This window comes from Lonchura striata, chromosome 1 (assembly GCF_050655825.1).
Source record: "Lonchura striata isolate lonStrDom1 chromosome 1, ASM5065582v1, whole genome shotgun sequence".
Lineage (NCBI taxonomy): Eukaryota > Metazoa > Chordata > Aves > Passeriformes > Estrildidae > Lonchura > Lonchura striata.
In genome coordinates this window covers 54,971,408-54,988,570 of record NC_140703.1, presented here as the reverse complement: position 1 = coordinate 54,988,570, position 17,163 = coordinate 54,971,408, and the positions used below count along the sequence as shown (strand labels likewise).

The 17,163-nt window shown below is 34.7% G+C and overlaps 1 protein-coding gene across 10 annotated transcripts in view; it reads right to left on the bottom strand.

Moving 5' to 3' along the window:
- The window catches only part of PCDH9 (protocadherin 9), a 672,836-nt gene that overhangs the window by 378,260 nt on the left and 277,413 nt on the right, over positions 1-17,163 (bottom strand). For 7 of the 10 annotated variants that reach the window (XM_031504809.3, XM_031504811.3, XM_031504807.3 and 4 more), the window contains one exon: positions 970-1,035. The exons of the other annotated variants lie outside the window; for them this stretch is intronic. In XM_031504809.3, coding sequence (XP_031360669.1) covers positions 970-1,035 — 66 coding nt within the window. The remainder of the gene's footprint in view (positions 1-969; positions 1,036-17,163) is intronic. 10 annotated transcript variants of the gene reach the window in all.

Sequence of the window (17,163 nt, the reverse complement as noted above, 5' to 3'; positions counted from 1 at the left end):
CTTCTGATGCAGATTAAAGGAAGTGACAAAAAGTGTGTAGTTTTGGGGAACAGGGCGTATATTACAAAGGAAATAACATCGTACTGTAAAGGTATCATTTAAATAGTTAAAATGTAATTAAACATAAATAGGATGCAGCTAAATTTAAACTGCATTTATTGCTTTCAACCTTTAAAACACTAGAAAATTCTGAGCTTCTACATGGAGTTTTCTGGCATTCGTTTTGAAGAGACTCTCCTAAAAAATACATATACTGGACAGATTCTACAGTCCTTCACTTGACACAAAAATCCAGTGTGGAAACTGACAGATTTGACTGCATTTCTGAAAAAAAAAAAAAAAAAAAAAAAAAAGTACATATCTGAACAGACTATGGCTCTTCTTTAATGGAGGGCTTTAGAAATAAAAGCACTGAACTCTGGTTCTTCTGATTCCTGACTCTGATGGTGGAGGAGAGACAGCATCTGCCAGACTCATTTTCTGAGAAATCCACATGGTGCTCAAAAGGAGATTGTTACTTTCCCTGGCTTACTGGGTTGGAGTACAGAAGGAAGTGTTAAACAAGACTTTCAAGAGGATGCCTGGAGAAGGGTACTGTTCAGTAGGTCCACCTGTGAGCCATTAATTTCTCTGGGAGGCAGTATCTAACCACTCACTTGTCTGAGTAAAGATAAGAGAAAGGGCCTTGTTATAAACTTCAGTGGGGGGGGGGGGGGGGAAAAAAAAAATCTTTCTTCCCCTGTCAGATGCTACCACACTGTTTTAGTTCACTCAGGCTTTACTTCAACTTTGCACCAGTGTGACAATATCAAAAAGAATGGAAACATATTTGCATACATTTGCAGTACGGCACTTCTTATGAGCCTGGCAGGAGTTCAGTCCATTGAATTCAGTGACAGCAGGGCCCAAAAACACCTATCTTAAAATTAGATGCTTATTTTATTTATTGCAGTGGATCTGATATCTTACCACCCATGGTTTGTCAGGTACCCAAATCTCCCACAAGTACTTCGGCATATCTCCAAAATTCAGTGCCTAAAAAGCAATAATATTTAAATAAAAAAGACGTGTCATTCTTACTAGAGATCTTCAGATCACCCACCTCCCCAAATGGCCCAATATTGGTACTGTAGAAAGCAAAATGTGAGTAAATTTCTACTGAAGACAGATAAATACCTTTTTATGTGGGTTCACAAACTTCATAGCCTTGTATGACCAAACATATGGGTGGTAACATTTAAAATGCTACATCAAACATCAACGTGGTTTCTGAAATCTGAATGTTGAACATTTTGTTGTAGTCCAGCAACAGATTTTCAGATGCATTTTTATTGTTCTGTTTAGTGAACTACCAAAATGTCTCATGATAAGAAACTTTCCTCCTTTTTTAGTTTAATGCACTATTAAGCTTTTTATTAAGATATTATTAATCAGCCTTGAGATTTGAAAAAGCAAAACCAGCAGATCTTTGAAACTGCAGTTAAAGCTGTGTTTAATGTAGGAGCATTAATGGATGTTCATGCTCTGTTACTAACTGCTGAATATAAATAGCACTATGTACTACTTCAGGTTCCCTCCCGAGTATAATACTCACACACCCCAAAATATCACATCTCCAAGGACTAGAGTCATAAAGACTGTGTGTATAGGACTGTAAGAGAAGAGTGGAGGGAAAGTTCAGTAGGTTACTAAGTTTGCAGAACCTTCAAATCTGCTTATTCTGAGAGAAGCTGATGTTCTTATTTAACCCTTAGAAAACTACTGAGATAGTTCTGAACCATCTAGGCCAAAACAATACATGCATTTGGAAGGACAGACAAAGTCAGCAACCAACACAACACCAGGCCTTTGCACTGTTCTATTTTATTTGAGAAAAGAAAGCTTCCCAGAGGGAGAACATTACATTAAGAGTAATGTTTTCAGAAAGTCGGACAATTTCAAATCCTTTCTCTGTAGAGTAATATGCCCAAATTGCAAACAAGCATTCTGTGCCCCATATTCAGAAAAAAACATTAGTATTCTGTATAGAATGGTTTATCCATTCCTTTACCACTCTATAGTGAGCAAAATCCTCAGAACACTTTACATCAAATAGTACTTTCACTTGCAATGGAAAACACATGTCTCTTCCAAAGTACTCCCAACAGGTACCTTGAATATCTCACAAAAGTTCTGTGTTCTTGGAGAATTGTATCACAGTTCTGAAAGCTTTTTCAAGAAATCCCCTTGAAAACAGAAAGTCATCTTAAGGATTTTATCTACCAAAAGTATTCTCCTCTCATATCTGAAGTCACATTTCCAACTAAATTCAGGAAGTCCCTTTTTGTCATTTAAAATTTTAGCTGGGAAAAAAAAACACAAAAAAACCACAAAACCAAAAACTAAAATGCTCTACACAACCAGAGATGTTATTTGGTCTTACACAAGCAGAAATGTTACTTAGTCTTACACTCTGCATGAAAAAGCACTTATGAAATCCATGGGGATTAATAGGGAGAGTTTAACAATACGGTAAAGACACTGGGAATGCCTCATTCTAAAATCTGCCTGTACCTTCTGTGATGTTTTACATAGGCTGTTTTCCTCATTTACATGAGTACAAATGAAGAGAAATTCACCCAATAACAATAGAAATAAACTGGTTAAAAGGCAAAGAAGGGGCCCCTGTTGTCCAAGCTCTCTCTTAGAATGCATATTGACCAGTTTTATCCACTTTTATCAAAATTATGATTTTTTGAAAATATACTCCATATTACCCAATACCTCCCTACTTGTTAGAAAATCACCTTTACAGAAATGTCACCTTTGCAGAAATAATATGTAATTTCCTGAAAATAATTGGAAAGCAATTACAAGACAAATTTCTATCACAAATAATGAATGTTTCTCCTACCCCCTTAGGTAGTTGAAAGCTTAGAGAGACCATGAAAATAAAATAGAAATGAGCAAGAATAAAATCTCATTCACATAACAATTTTCAGACTGAAAAGACAAATTCATGGCATCATAAAACACAATGCCTTTTTCCTACAAAAAAGCAGGCTACAGCTACATCAGAAGTGAAATATATCTCTCTCACTTTCCCATGCTTTCAGGAATGGTAAAGATCATTACATATTACAGGGACAGAAGAGAGAACCAGGGAAGCAACAGATTCATACTACCCCCATCCTTTTTTACAACTTCCCTGTGTGCACCAACACCTTGTAGAAAGGTGTACAGAAAGCAATCCCCTGCTCTCAGTCTTCCAGTGTCAATTCAAATCACAATTCAACTTAGACCATACTCTTCAAACAAACAAATTACAGCTTGAGGCTGCATAAAAAAAAAAAAGGTTTTGATATAGAGGAGAGGAAAAAAATAGTTGTAAAAATAAGATTTATTTTACTCTTTTTTTTTTAAGTATGACAAAAAATGAAGTTCTAACTGGAGATGAGTCCCTTGTCCCTGAGGTCAGTGTAGAAAATACTCCTATCAGCTGATTATCTAAATTCACGACTCCTGCAATGGTTCATGACTGACATACATTTAAAATATAGGGTTGGGTTCACAAGGCCTTAAAAATATATGGCTTCCCTAATGATGCCTTGTGAAGGCTGACGGAGGCTAGATGGAATTAAAGAATAAAATAGCTATTTATTAGAAGGCCTCAATGGATACACCTTGGGCAGTGCAAGAGCCCAGTCAGGGCTACACCCAAGATGAACCCAAAACAGTCACAAAATGGATGATTGGTCACAAGGTCTCACTTTTACAAGTTCTGGTCCATTTGCAATTGGAGTTAATTGTCCAATTGTAGCTTTAGGTTATGAAGTCCCATTCTTTATGCTTTTCTCTCTTCAGTCCACATGGTTTATGCTCTTGGGCCTGAGATTTGAACCATTTATCCTTGGTCCCAAGCTGGGAAAGGAATTGTTTTGTCTACCTACTCTATGAAGAGAGCTTACCATCCCCTATTATGAAGCTCAGAACTACACACTAAAGCAGTACAGAATCTGAAAAATATAAAAGCTAAAACCTAAGGCATCACTAAAAGGTGTTCAAAAGTCAACATAATTTAAGGTATTATAAAACGTGCAAGATTTGTCTCTGTAAACCTTAGTACAATTTTATCTTTTTCTTTCTAACTGTTTCTCTATTTCATGAGCTGAGATCAGCAAAATCTTTCAACCAAAATGCACACTTGCTTTTTATTTCATTTATCATCCCACATTTACAAACAAAAATGTTATGGGAATACCTTGAGCTAAACAGTTTGGATGGAAGAAGGAAATGACAAAGTCAGCATCAAAGATAAGATTGCAATCCAACAGCAAGGAATACAACAAAAAAAAAAAAAACTTGCCAATTGCTTTTTCCCAATAAAATGAACAGATAGAAGCAGAGTAACCTCTAAGAGTAATGAAAACAACCTACTGTGTCATCATTTTATGCAAGAAAGGGAAAGAGAAGATTAGCCTAAAACTCCTACAATAATATGGATTTTTTCAGCTGACAAAAGCAGTACTATATAAAATCTTTTCTGTGCTTTATTTCTAATTACCTTCTATCCTTTAATGAACAAGAAAGCACTTGATCTTGAAAGTCCTTGTGCAGTCAAAACTCCCACTAAAATTAATGGGACTTTTTTCCAGCCTAAGAGCTCTAAGATCAGTTCTCATACTTAGCCCTTTCTAAGCTACTTCCATTAATCAAACTTCTTGGGCTTTTTTCTCTCCTTTTCCACGAGGATCATATATTAAAACATACAGACACTAGAAATCATAACCTTGCCTCAGGAAGAAAGCCTGCTTTCTTTGATATCCTCTTTGTTATCCTCAAAAATTAGCTCAATTTCACAAGTAAAACCCCAGTTTTGAAGAATCTTGATTACCTGGACACCTAGTACTTAATTTTGGCCTCTTTCAACAGCTCTGACAGATGCTGCGACAGTGCCTGAGGAAGTTAAGCTGTCTAAATTACACAATTGCCTTTGGAACTCAAACTGTCAGAATTACACATCTGAAATGCACATACACAAACTTTATAATCAAACCTCACCAAAACAAATAATGGGATTCTGAACAGTCTTGTGTCTCACCCCAGCAAAACTGGAGTTTAGAGACTATAGTTCAATGCCTGTTTCTCCTATTGAGGCTCACACGACCTGCAACAAATATCTGATATGCCTAAGAGGAATAAAGTCAAATCTTTACTTGTATGCCTCAATAAACCACTTCATTTCACAGACTTTGTTTTTGCAAAAAAATCTAGCAAAAAATGCTGTATTCTAAAGTATTTACTGCTATGATTGCTTTAATACAGTAGCATCAATATCCCACCCCTCTGTTTTCTCCCACTGAAATAGAATAGGAGGCTCCTGCATAAAAACAAAAAGATAGTACCATGTCATTTAACAGATTACAGTGTAACATTGTCCTAAGAAAAAATATGACACTCATTTATGGCTGATCATTAATAGGTCTTAGCAAGGATAATCTCCTTTGTTGTTTTTTTCTTTTCAACAGCACAGTAATGTGTATATAAATGGGAAAACTGTCAAGACACCATGGCTTTTAATTGTTCATTTAGAGAGCCTGAGAGTGACTGTACTGCACAAGCATACAGTCCAGGAATGATAAAATTCTGTATGGATTCTTACAAAAAATTACATCTTCCTGTGAGGATGCTGTAATATCTGTGAAGATTCTGTAACATTGCCTTCATTTATGAGAAATTTAAACATAATGAACTTCTGATATTTTAATTATAATAAATAAAAGATCCAGCAGATGACAAAAAGAAGAGAAATTTTCTAAGGATGATAAAATGATTTGCACTTTTATTACTGCACACACATAAAGAACCTTCACAGTAAACACTGTTGAAGAAGCAGCACCAGACTAATTCACTGGGTTCTCTTCTTTGCAGGCTGGCCAGGTTTAAATTTACTTTAGTATTCCTTTGCCTACAGCTCGTCTTTATATTTAAATGCTGTAATTTACAGTACTTGAAAATACACAGAAAAAATAAATTATATCTACTGGTGATGGTTGCTCATCATGGAAGAGGAAAAAAATAGAAAAAGCAACAGCTATATAATTTACAAAGATAAGAAATTCTGCATATTTTCAAAAATGAAACCAACAAAAAAACCTACACAGGAGCAGTAATTTCCTAAAGGATGAAGTAAAACCTTAGAAGGCAAATTGTAATTTTTTTTTAAAGAATGAAGAATAATTAAAGAATACGCCAGTGTTAGAACTAAAAGGTTCACGAGATGTGCAATTATTTTCCTGTGTGAGAAATTAAGTATGTTTTTAGAAAGATAAATGAACATTTTTTCAGAGAAAGAACTGAAGTATATTTTTCACTGCCTTTCTCCTTTTAAACCCCAGTCTAGAAACTACCTATAGTGATGTTAGCAATGAATACAGAACACAGAAAATCTAGCAACACAAATGTTTTGGAGATGACAGGAATTCTACCTCATCAGATGAAAGCAAAAAGAGGTTTCATAATTCAGTTTTAATTCCCAAAGTATGTGCATTCCCCCACACATTTCTGTATTTGCAATAACCTACACTATCAAAAACTTAACTCATAAGAACCACATCTCTTGACCACCTCACAGATCTATATCCCCTGCCTTTATCCCAGGTTCCTTTATAAAATTAAGTCTCTGATAGTTAACTAGTAATGGTTCAAATTAGATGTAAGGAGAAATTAACACTGCAAAGACAGTGCAAACATAAGATCAAGTTCACCTTTCATATTTTACAGTCAATTCATATCTCTTCTACTTACTGTCTATGTAACGTCTAATTAATGCTGATCTCCTGATGTGAGACCACTTGACAGACGTAAAACTTTATCACATGTAAGGTACTGAATATATAATTTCTGCAGAAGTCTTTTCTTTTGAACAGACATCTAGATGCAATCCATGCATAAGGACAACATAATCCAATTAATAACTAAATACCGCTCGGTATTTCTAGTACAGTACAAATCTTTATTGCTCAAGTGGATCTGGACTGTTAATGATGAAAGTTTATAACTGGTTTCAGCCATAAAAGATTATATTATCATCCCACAAATATCAAATTATTGTGGCTGTTTGCTTCTCCAGTGTTGCCAAAATTATCATCTGTGAAGTCTTCCACCCTTATCTCAAGGGCAAAGGATAGGTAAAGTATGTAAGACAAAGAATAATGTGTGGTTCCTGAGAAACAGATCACCACTATTTAGGCTTATGTGAATTACCCCTACATTAAATAAGTTGGTGGTTTAAATTTAGCTCAACATAGATGTGATTTATCAATGAAGAAACACAAGTAACCTACTTACTGGTAACTCTAAGGTCAAAAAAATCGAAGATCCAAACCACTACCTGACCAACAGTGATTGGCTCTTTGCACTGCACCTATTCTGTGGATACATTTTGGAAAAAAGTGGATGATAAGGGCCTATGTATCATCTCTCATGGCTGTGAAACTTCCTTCAGGTAGAAGTGCAGTAAGGTCAGTTGAATGAACACCCACAGCAACATTCAGGGAACAGATAGGTTCAGAAGTTTCAGCATTAAGTTAGCAAATTATATGTGATGGGAAAAAAGAAAAATACAATTTTTGTACTCTCCAGACATTTCTAAATACTAAGTGACAGTATACTAAACCCAAAAACAAACAAAAAAAACCCAAGAAAAAAAACAATATGAGAATCTTTCATCTCTTTCTAAAAGGAGAAATCCCCCTTCCTCATTTTTTCTCAGAGGCAGTCAATTATGAAGCAAATGAGAACCTTTTACATCTCAGAAGAGGACTCTAATATGGTGGAAAGACTCTTAGTCAAGAAAACCCACATTCTACTGAAATCTCAAAAGTGGATGTGATTCAACTTTGAAATTGGCACTATATTTCAATATACTAGGTTTTCTTCTTGTAATTTAATGCTTTGACTCCAATCCTATGAAGTCCATAAACTCAAATCCATGCTGGGAATAAACACATACATTGACATTTTCTGGTAAAGATTTGCACAGGCAACACATCAATTCTCTTCTATGAGGAAGGGAGCAGCAGCCCTCTCACTGAGGAAGTAGAATACAGGTAATTACTGCTGCCACTCAAAAGAAGTATGAACTTCTGACAACTGAAATAAGGTAATCAGAAGGGGATTAATACGATCAGTTTATTTTTATCACTATAACGGATAATAATAAAGTAGTCCTAATAAAGACCACCAGGAAATCAAAGAAACAAAGCAATGCTTGAAACTTCAGAAGCTACCCTGATTACAATGCCTAGGATACCACTGACTGAGCCCACCGTTAGTATCTTTCCCTCTCAAAAAGTGTAAAAATAAAGTTTGTCAAGATTTAAATAAAGAATCTATATTGTTACATATATTCCCATTCATTTCTTCATATACCTTGTTTTTATAAAGTCTAATCTCAGTTTTCTCTTTATCTGAATGACACAGATTTTATCCCAGTTCTTACACTGAAGTTAGTACTGGAGGGAGAGGAAGGGGTTGTGCTGAGGTTTAACCCATTATACGTATAATAATACAATTAACAGATTTGCTTGACTAATGAGTTGAAGGCTCACTCATACCCTAAGCTATCTTATTTGTCATCTATTACCTTCATATAGAGTAAAAATAAATTACTCCTTCCGTTTTGCGCTTCTTTATAAACATGACTCACCATTTTAAATAAAACAGATAATCTACAAGCACTTCAAAATTTTTCTGATTCTACAAAAGCCAGACCTAAACTGAAAACAGAAGTTAATAAAATAATGCTGTCATTACAGCATTTTGCACAGCAAAAATGTTTTATTCACATTAAACACGATGAAAAACATTTTTCCACAAGATAATGCCAAACTGAACTCAAAGGTCTAAAATCTTGGCTTGTTATACCATCCCACACTAATCCTTTCATTACCAGCAGTTGATTTATATCAGTGAGTATTACAATATAATGTAATTAGTAATAGCAATATTACCACAAATAGTATAAACAGCTCTGCTCTACTACCTTTAGATTATTTTTGTAACCATGCTAATAACATACCATCAAGCATCAATACAAATCCTTGACAGCTTCTTGAAAAAAAGATTATGCATGTCTAAGCAATTTTCTCATACACAGGTTTTCCTTAGGAAACATGTTGTCACTATTCCATTAGCTCAAAAGGGAGGGTATGCATAAAAGAATCTCTGCTAAAGAAGTCTTGACTGCTAGCCAGGAAAGCATATGTTCAATAGTCTGTATTTACTGCTGGCTGGGTTAGGGTTGTAGGTAACACAGCACCAAATGAGTTTAATCTTTAAAAGATGTCTAGCAGTGCAGTGAGTGAACCCTTTGAATGGCACAAACCCCCACTTTAAAAGTATTTCAACAGGAACGGTTGGAAAGAAAACAGTGTAGATTAACAGATATGCAGAGTAGATATCTTAGGTCTGAGCCAGAGTCTCTGAAGCCCATCAGAACTTGGTTGTTGTCCTAAACTAGACACCTTTCTGTCAGGATGCATCCCTGTACAGGCCACCAATCACTGGTATCAGCACTTGGCACCAGTCAGCGGTGGATGGAAATTGACTGCCACCACCAGTTTATTATCATACTGTAAAACTTACATACCTTTGCTCTGTGAGCTCTCATGTGCAGCTCCTCACAACGCTGACTCTTCTGCTCAACCAGCTAACCCACTCTTTTATAACACCCATCCTTATTGGACATAGCTGTGACCAATTAAGGCAAGGCTGCTCCTACTTTTTCATAATTAACACAGCTGCAACTCCTCAGGGGTGAGATTGCCTTCAGCACTATCTCTATTCTCTCACAATCCATCCTCCCACACCTTCCTGGAGCAATTAAAAAATTTTCTCATGCATCAGCCAAAAAAAGAGCAGAAAACAAAAAAACAAGCAAACAAAACCAAAAACAAAACAAAACAAAACAAACTAACAAAAAAAACCAAACCAAACAAAAAAAAAAAAAAACAAATAAATAAAATCCCAAAAAAAACCCACTCTCAAACCTAAGCCAAAAATTAAAATAAAGTGGTTTTGCTGAAAGTTCTACCATAATTTAAGGGTACCTAATTACCCACAGTCAAATGCTACATAACTGGCAAAGGTAAAAACAGAGTCTGTAACTCAGCACTATATATGATCTAGGTATTATACTGATGTCACTACTTTTGCTATAGATGGAGCCCAGCATAGGCATCTATCTTTTTGCTGTCACAAGGTTCAGCAAGGATTCTATCATCATTGTTCAAAGATATTTTCCATATTGTCAGATGGTTGGCTGATTTGATTCTTTCCATTTTGTATGGAACTGTTTGCCTAATAAGATATTCAGAATGTCAACAGGTATCCTTATTACTATGATAAGATACATATGAGCCCAGAGAAAAGTCAGTTTTGTCAGGTTAAATTATTCAGAGATGGAAAACAGATTTTTCTCTAATCTCTTTTTTCTTTCTTCCTTTTTTTTTTTTTTTTCCCCAAAACAGTGTTTTAACTCATTAACGGAAGTATTTTAACTCAGTGTTCTTCAAAAGTTTCTATGTTTACAGTCAATATCTTTCATGGAATATTTCCATCTAAATTTTTAAAGTTTACTGCAAACAAAGATACAATGGAAATGTAGATTTGATTTTAATTTGACTGGTTATTTGGTTGGCTTTTTTTGAGGAGAATGTTGGCTAGTTGTTGTGGTTTCTGGGATTTTCTATGAAAAAACACAATCGTATCTATGGCTATTGATGGAAATTTACTTTCATAGGTATACTCACAGTTTATCTGAAGGAAAGTTATGTTACATGATTGTATTAAATATCATCAATGATGCCTCCACTTATCCATACCTTCACAATCATTTTACTGAAACCATAATCTTGAGGAACAAAATCCACCTCTTCTGATTTTTAAATTTTGCCTGGCTTGTGAAACCAAGAAAAGATGCCTAAGTCAGCCTAAACAGAATCTTTCCTTTGACCCTCAAATAAAAAGAATTTAACATGCTTGGACTAATCACCTCTTCACTTCTACGGCTGAGTCAGAATTTTACAGCTGCTTCTCCTGTTTTGATTTCACTTAACACTTTTATATTTGAAGTGGATGATGTTTAACAATTTGCAGTATTATGCTAAAATAAGCAACAATTTTTATTCTTTAACTAGGGGATCATCATGAAGTCATTCCTCCTGTTGTGAGATACTGCTTAAGAGAAGAGGAAAGAATCTTTCAAGATTGCCACCATCTAAGGATTGCTTTGGATGTGAAGATTAGAGATTTATTACATCATTCAGTTCCATGGCAGCTGACATGCAGATACAGAGAAACGACGTATAAATCCTCCTTTCCCTAGCTGTACCTTGAACACTCATACGCAACCAGGACTGACAAGGAAGATACAGTTCAATAGCTCCATATCAGTTTAAGTAGCCAAGATGAGCTTCTTCATTACTCCTCAGCTATTGACAAAAATAATTCACTTGATTAGTCTATATTAACTTTAAAAACCACCAGTTGTGCAAGTTCTATATTGCATTGACATTCAGTGTCCTATTAATCTAATATTCCCCAAGATTATACAGAATCCTCTCATAACCTGCTGATAACACAGCAACATATTTGAAGTTTTTAACTCTAAAATCCAGATTTTTAATTATTGTCATAAAATTCAATACTATCCTAAGAAGATATTATCATATCAATGATTTTAGGATCCATTTTACTATGATAATTACTTCTCTCTGATTTTGCAAAAGTAGACATCAGTTAGTGTTATGATGCATTTCCAATATTTAATTACACAGAATATTATTAATTCTGAATTTAGGAAGATAAAATAATTTTAAAAGCCCTCTACTTTAAGTACAAATGGGCAGTTTAGTGCCAAAAGAAAATAATTTTATGAAGCATAAAGGAATCTGTGAAAACCATTGTAAAAAGTTAAATACAGAGAAGGGAAATGTATAAATTAATTTTTTTTTATGGCCAAACTTTTGTCTGGTATGTTTTACTAATAACCATTTACTGCAGGAGTAGTCTACAAAGTTCTTCAATTTCTTATATGGATCCATCAACTAATTGTTTTTACTTGCCAAAAAAATTCTAAACACCAACTGTAACAAAAATCCTTTTTATTCTATACACAGCTTTTATTTGAATGGGTCATCACATTAGTTTATCCTATGTTCCCTCTCTTTTATATACATATTTTACTTATTTATTTGTATCTGGATAAGCAGGAGGAAAAAACTAAATTCCTGGCCTACACTTGATTGAGGATTGGAGTAAAATCTCAATAGCTGAAAACAAACTAATTGAAAATTTGTACTAAAGTTCAGCATTTAATTGCCTGAGATGTTAAATTCCTTTGTGAAGATGGGGTACTAAAGAGGGAGAACCTCTCACTTACAAAATTTTCTAGTGTGTTTTTTTCAAGCCAGCACAGCAACACTGTGTAACTTTCTGTGTGCATACTCTGTACAGGACTGGTCATTCTTCTAGAGAGAAAAAATAATAAAAAAGAATAGGCAGTCCTTTATTTCAGAAAACAAACTCTAAACCAAGATTTACAACAAACAATTCATGCTGTTTCTAGAAAAAGCAAGAGATAAGCAAGCATCCCTGAAGCTTTCTCCCAGCTTCTGATGATTTGAGAATCAGCCTGACAGCTATTTAGAAATCCACAACTGTTCTTATTATTTCATATTTATGCAGGGTAATGCTTTCAACAACAGATAAAAGTGATCATATGAATAAAAAGAAATTAGCTAAGGCTGAACTGTTCTATAGAGGCAACCGTGAAGCCTTAGAAAGTGTTTTTAATTTGTTGTTTTCTAATTCTCTCTTTAATAAAAACTAGTACCTAATGATTCAAACCACACATATTTTGAAATCTTCAGTATTATTACTCTTAAAGTATCCAATAAGAGAAACCCAAAAAAAAAAAAAAACAGAAAAAAACCAAACCAAATAAAAAAAAATAACCAACAAAACCCCAAAATCCACTAAAAAAATAAACAAACCACAAAACAAAAAGAAACCACCCATGATTTTGACACAAACAGCAGCAACATATTTATTTCATATTCTGTCCATAGAGTGATATTTTCACTGTTACAGAGTTCAACAGAAGATGCTACCAAATGTCCTTAGCTAAAAACACTACACTTCCCACTGTGTCTCCCATGACAACCAGGCTTCTCTGAAAACAAACTGTACCACCCTAAGGCATCAAAAGTCGTAGAAAGAATTTGCATTCTTCCTTCTGTTGGCTTCACCAGAAAAAAAAATGAACTTCAGCACACTGAGACCTAAAGCAAAGTCTTAGTTTTCCTTTGCAAAGTCCTACATACAAATGAATCAAGAATTGCATCAGCACAGATATACATATAAAGAAAAACAAACTTGGCTATCTAACTCACTTGTTCTGATAGAAATATTGAGATATCAATAAAACTTAAAATGCAAATAACAGAGTAGGATAAAAGGGCTTATGCCAACAGAATTAAGCAGCTGCCATTTGCTAAACTCCAAAGTTTAGTAAATGTTCACAAATCCCAATCAAACCTTTTCATGGTAATTTTTTATTTCTGTAAATTTGCATCAACATTTACACAATCTCATGCTTTGCAGCCCTCACTTTCTTCTCTTTTGCTGGGCAAAACCTATGTCAATACTAAACTCATGGAGCTCACCAGTTATGTCAGTTCCTTCAACTGACTAAAACCTAGACCTGCCTCCCCAGATTATTATTTTTCCCAGAAGAACAGAAGAATCACTAGTGTTGACACAAGAGAGGTGGCAAGAACAGACAGCTGGAGGCAGGCAAAAGAGCATGAGCTGCTTTTTTGGCCGTAGTGTGGTCAAAATTGGTGCTGATAGATCAAAGAAAAAACTAGAATTTTATATGACAGGAGCTGTTATCTCATTCCATATTCTTCTCCTGAACTGGAAAAGCATGAGATGAACATGAATTCCCATTAGAACTAGCTTTATTATACAGTCAGCTAACACCAATACTTTTTCGCTATCTGGAACAATGATCTTATGATTTATGGTATTGGAAGCTAGACTATCATTCCACAAGGGGCACACTGAGAAGGATCTTGACTTTTTAAAACTTAGGGAAACAAGTCCTTTAAAAGATCAAACAGCTAGAGAACCAGAGCATTTGGTCAGAAGCATCTGCCAAAGTATCTGTCACTTTACTGTTCCCTTTGGAGACATTAAAGAAAAGGTATATCAGACATCTACAACAATAGAGCCTATAACACGTACCTATAGTGCATTTAAAGAAGAAAGCCAAAACAAAGTGCTCATATAAACTACAACTGCTTGCTTTTCAGATCTCCCAGATGACTTCTAATTTCACATTAATAGGAAAGAAATTACAAAAAGTACAGTGCAAATATGCCTCTGTAAAGAAATAAATTTAATTCATTTAGTACTAATAAAGATTAAAAACACGCACACACAAAACAGAAACAAAAACATAACAAAGAGCCTTCTGGAGTAAAAGGTAATGATTTTTAATATCAGTCGTCTACCCCTGACAATTATTGGAAGTGTACACCTGAAAAATATACTTAATTGAAACTGTTTGATTTGACTATTTACTGAATAGTATAAAGTAACCACTTCAAGTAACTGTCTGGATTTGGAGACATAATGTAGTCTTTCTTTCCAGAAAGATCAATTTGCAACCAATCACAGAACTGAACTTTCTGAGTAAATAAGTTTTTATAAATTTTATAAAATTTCAGATTGCACCTGAAAACAGCAGTCAAAACTTCTTAGGCCTTTCTTTTATTTTTTTTTCTTTAATTAAAATTTATATTAGAAAATACTAGAGATTACTTAGGGGAAGATCCAAAAATTAATTCTTTTCCAGATATATTTCCATCTCATTGTTAGTCATTCTCCCTAATTCATGTCAGCCTTATTATATACATATAGTTATTAAAATTATATCTTGATAAATAATGACAAACTTTGAATATACCCTAGAAATGTTAATCTGTACTCAAGAATAAAAGTATTTGGAAAATAAACCATTTAAAGAATTCTTTCACATTTCAAAAATCTACACATATCTTCCCTCTCAACTTAAATAAGGATTTGACTTTTTCAAAAGAATATGTGCAAATAACTTATCAAATTTAGGTCCTAAGAGCAGGTATTAGAAGAGGGGAGCCAGAACATCAGCACTGTGAAGTTAAATTCATTACCTACAAAATCCATACGTCAGCAGTTATGCCTAAGCATTGTGTGAACTATATATATGTCACTCTTCTATAAGTAACTTTTCACTGGAAAAGGCAGTATTTTCAATCACTGATAAAGACAGTACATAAATAGAGTATTTATTTTGTTTTAAAATACAACATACTGCTTATCTTCAGACATTTCAAAATGGCAAGGCACTAAAGTATTCACTTCTTACTCAGCTTTGTTTTACTGTGTGAGACCTGAGCTAAACTAAATGCCACCATTTGATGAGCTGCACCAATCTGATCTGGGAGCTTCTGCTGTACAAATGCCCAATTCCCTTGCTCTGATCCCTTCTCTTACTGAAACAGATCTAGTAATCTCTGTTGTACACTGAAGCTAGCCTCAAAGGAGAAAGTCTTTACTATGGCAGTTCTAGGGAGACTAACACCACTGATAGACATTGCTAAACCGTCAGATATTCAATCTCTTCCAAGTCAATGAATTTTAAAAGAGTATCTTGTAGCATAAGGTTCACTGTTTGATATTTTGCACTTGAATATGTTCCAACTCACTTTTCAGCCCCCTTTGGTTGCTGAGGTAAAAACATTTGTATGGAATTTGTCCATTTTTCTGAAATGGGAAGGTTATTTCTCAGAGTCTAACAATCCTGACACACTGATAGGGCTGGAGGGGTTAGCATTCCTTTCAATTAAAATGCTGTGGGCTTTCAAACTGAGTGAGAAATTTGATAATGTAGACAGCACATGTAAAGCCTTTAGTTTGCAAACGACTAAGAATGTGCAATCCATCATCTAAAACAAAACCCATAAGAATTGTCCTAGCATGAATGATATCTTTCCCAGAACTATTACCATTGGCATCCTGCACCATTTCACACGGCTACACTGAGAAAATATGAAGTATTCCTGAACTGTTCAGAGAATACAAATGCATTTGGTCTTTGATTAATTGCATTAAAACCACAAATGTGAAGCCTTCACACAGAGAAATGGGTGAATAGGACATTTTTTCCTCTTTTATTTTTGTCTTATTATAAAAACGCTACTGTTTTCACTTTTAGGAAACATGCCAGCAAAACTGAAATACACTGAAAATATCCAAGTGTTGGTCAGAAAGAAAGTTGTGCCATGACTGCCAAGGGTTCCTATGAAGGATGTAGGGGGTAGGAGTGGTCATCAAGAAAGGATGAAACTGAGATTTTCAAGATTATTTTTTACTTATACTACTATGCACCACATTTCTTCTACTATTTTGTTTTAACCTTTCCCATGATCCCAGTATAACAATTCTCTTCCTGTCCCAGTGAAATTAAACCATTTTTCAGCTTTTTTCTCTTCATATTATGTTTTGTCTTTTCAGACACCTTATTGGTTATTGCACCTATGTCAAGCAAGTCTAATCTTACTGCCTTACCTTGCAAATCAATCAATTTTATTTTGCTAGCAGTTAAACACCTAGAATGAGTGACTGCTACTCCAAAATTAGCACCTTGAGTTTGATCTGTGCACGCTGGGTTACTGAACTATAACAATGAAAAAAGGAATTTAAGAATATTTTCATGTCTGTCGCCATTTAATTAAATTTTTAAGAGTGACATATAACTGGCCATACATATACTGTGGGCCATTTGCAGCAGGAGAAGCCCTGAAGTCTGCCTATCTTGTCAGTTAAAGAGAAGTAAATACCTACAATAGATTAGGTGGTACAAGTCCTAATGGTATTTTTTTCCTATTAACTACAAGTGCAGACATCTGTATCTCAACAGAAATGTGAAAGGGAGGAAAAGCAGGTTTGAGTTTACAAAATTCCTCACCATGAGCTTTGCAAAGCCATTGAAAAGAGGCACCACACCAGAAAATATCAACTGTGTTTGGGTAACATCATTGAAAGAGTTCAAAGTTCAGATGTGAAAGTGTC